The sequence below is a fragment of the Montipora foliosa genome, chromosome 13, assembly GCF_036669935.1.
Source record: "Montipora foliosa isolate CH-2021 chromosome 13, ASM3666993v2, whole genome shotgun sequence".
NCBI lineage: Eukaryota > Metazoa > Cnidaria > Anthozoa > Scleractinia > Acroporidae > Montipora > Montipora foliosa.
This window is the reverse complement of record NC_090881.1, coordinates 6,471,918-6,474,417: the sequence shown is the minus strand read 5'-3', so window position 1 is coordinate 6,474,417 and position 2,500 is coordinate 6,471,918. Positions and strand designations below refer to the sequence as shown.

At 34.8% G+C, this 2,500-nt stretch overlaps 2 protein-coding genes across 3 annotated transcripts in view; one reads left to right on the top strand and one right to left on the bottom strand.

Moving 5' to 3' along the window:
- The window catches only part of LOC137983973 (motile sperm domain-containing protein 1-like), a 10,552-nt gene extending 10,539 nt beyond the window's left edge, over positions 1 to 13 (top strand). For both annotated transcript variants that reach the window (XM_068831130.1, XM_068831131.1), the window contains exon 7: positions 1 to 13. This exon is cut by the window's left edge and continues 482 nt beyond it. The gene's annotated coding sequence lies outside the window, so the exon portion shown is untranslated.
- An 803-nt stretch (positions 14 to 816) lies between these two features.
- LOC137983971 (structural maintenance of chromosomes protein 4-like) overlaps positions 817 to 2,500 on the bottom strand; it is a 100,874-nt gene continuing 99,190 nt past the window's right edge. Inside the window, exons 35-37 of the mRNA XM_068831128.1 lie at positions 2,142 to 2,220; positions 1,945 to 2,049; positions 817 to 1,476 (exon numbers count right to left, since the gene is read on the bottom strand). Of these exons, the coding sequence (XP_068687229.1) occupies positions 1,330 to 1,476; positions 1,945 to 2,049; positions 2,142 to 2,220 (331 nt within the window). The 3' untranslated portion in view covers positions 817 to 1,329. The remainder of the gene's footprint in view (positions 1,477 to 1,944; positions 2,050 to 2,141; positions 2,221 to 2,500) is intronic.

Genomic DNA, 2,500 nt, shown 5'->3' with positions numbered 1-2,500 from the left:
GTTGTGTAAAATATATCCTCTTTTTGTCTTTCTCTAGCAGGATAACTGAATACACTTTCTACCAAGGGAGAGTTTCATAGCACAGCTGCATTATACCCGAGTAATAATAAACCATGCCAGTGAAGAACAACTAAAGATCTGGGCCTGGTTGTTCAAAAACCATTTAACACTTATCCCAGATAAAAAAGATTCGGCAAAATTTTACATTAGAGTTAGTCAACCTAAAAAAAACAGACAAAAACAAAACAAACTTTCACCCATGCACAAGTTGAAAAATGAAACCAAAGTTTACGCTAATCCTGGAATAAGGCTTTTGAACAACCGGGCCCTGTTTATCTAAGGTGACCCAGCCTGGTAAGGCAGGCTTTTGCACTTCAATCAGCTAGGGTTTTTCTTTTGCAAAATGTTGTATAGTTATTGTGAAAAGGAGGGCTTTTTGGCTTGTCCAGATGTTAGGGCCCGGTTGTTCAAAAGTCGATTAACGCTAACCCCAGATTAAAAATTAACCAAGGAGTTTATTTCTCTACTCTCAAATGCTGTTGAACGCTGATATTCGCCAAAACCTTACATTAGAAGAAGTCAACCTTGAAAAACCAAAATGAGCAAATGAAAATTTCACCAAAAGGTGGAAAACATGAAACAAAAGTTCACACTAATCCTGGATTAAGTTAATCGGCTTTCGAACAACCGAGCCCTGAGCTGCTGACACCTTGCCAGTCCAGGCTGGAAGATCTCAAATGCTCCAGCCCTAATTGCTGTGATACAACATTTTCAAATATTATGCATTCATTATAAGGCACTGAAAACGCAGCCAGGTACAGTAGCTTTATAAAAGGTTTATTTTTGGACATTATTGACTCATAGAACTATATGTAAGTTACATGGAAGAAAAAAACAACAACAAGCAAAACAAGTATAATGTTATGACCTTTGATGTAACTTTGCAGTTAGTAAGCACGTAAACAAGTTCATTCAAATAAAACCAGGCTGAAATTTTCTTATGCTTCTGTAACAGGTCACCCTGCCTGAGCAAGGTGGTCCACGTACTGACAGCATGTACAACTCTTTACATTACAATGTTAACTTGACTCCCACAAGTAAAAAGGAACTGTGCAAACTATTTTTTTACATTTTAAATGAGTGCAATAAGAAACAGAGACCAATGAATTCCAACAGAGCTATCTTGTTTTTTTGTAATCCTGAACAGCAATGGTTATCTTGATTATTAATTTTGTGAGAGTGATTGTCATATTGATACAACAAAGGAAATGTCCTTCATCCACTGACTGTAGGCTCTGTGCCAAGTTTTTTTCCCGGTGTTTATGATTATCAGGCTTCTGATGATATAAGTTGTGGGTTGATAGTGACACTCTTTGTACAATTATCAGTCTTGAATATGCCAATGAGCCGATCGGCCAACTCAAACATGTTGTTTCTTAGACTTATTATAATAAACTGGGCATTCTTAGTTCTCTCCTGAAAGAAACAGAGATCAGATTATAACATTCAATAAAATGAAAACACCATAGCTGTACCAAAGAAAATTATTTTGAAGAAAAAGTGGAGACAATCTGTAGGTCTTTTTGTACACCATAAGGTAGTTAATAAGAGTCAAGATTCAATTGACTGCCCCTTACGCTATGACTACATTGTAATATTATTGACCAGCAAGATTGGAGATTGATGTTTTTGATACTCCATCTACTTCTTATCTAATAAATAATGAAGGGAAATAAAAGTTGTAGTTGGGGCTGGTTTGAATTTGAATTTTTATCTTAGGTTTGAAAATTATGCCACTGGAGTATAAGCATATGCCACCATCGGCCAACAACATTTGATTAGTTGCAGAATTACTTGTTAGTATCTCAGGTGTAGGTAGTTTTGGCTTCTTTTTAAGTGTTTGAAATAATATATTTCCATGTGATAGAAGCATACTTGCTTTACCTTTATATAGTTGGCAACAATAGAAACATTTCTAAAGTCCAAGGCAGCATCTATTTCATCCATAACATAAAGAGGTGTTGGCTTGTAATGATGAAGAGCAAACACCTGAAACAGAATTCAACACTTAAATTCTTAACCTTACCTGTACACACAAAATGAGAGATTATATGTTGTTACAACAGTAACAATAGACTTACCAAAGCCAGTGAACTTAAGGTCTTCTCTCCACCTGACAAATTGGAGATATTCTTCCAGCTCTTTTTAGGTGGTCTCACACTACAATCAAAATTATTGAAGATAATAATTAGTATATTTCCTATTTTATAGACATTTCTCAGTTATCAGACAAATCAGACTGTACTATTTTTAATAAAGATCGCAATGCTGGTCATCCTCTTCATAGCTTATTGCCAAGAGTCAAGTAATCCTTTTTAAGACTTAAAAGTACTAGCAGTCTTTTACCTAGAATAAATACTGAGCAATTTAAATCATCTTTTCTAAAGAGGCTTTTTTTCAAACATACTTTATTTATTAAATAGTTTCATTTTTATTGTAT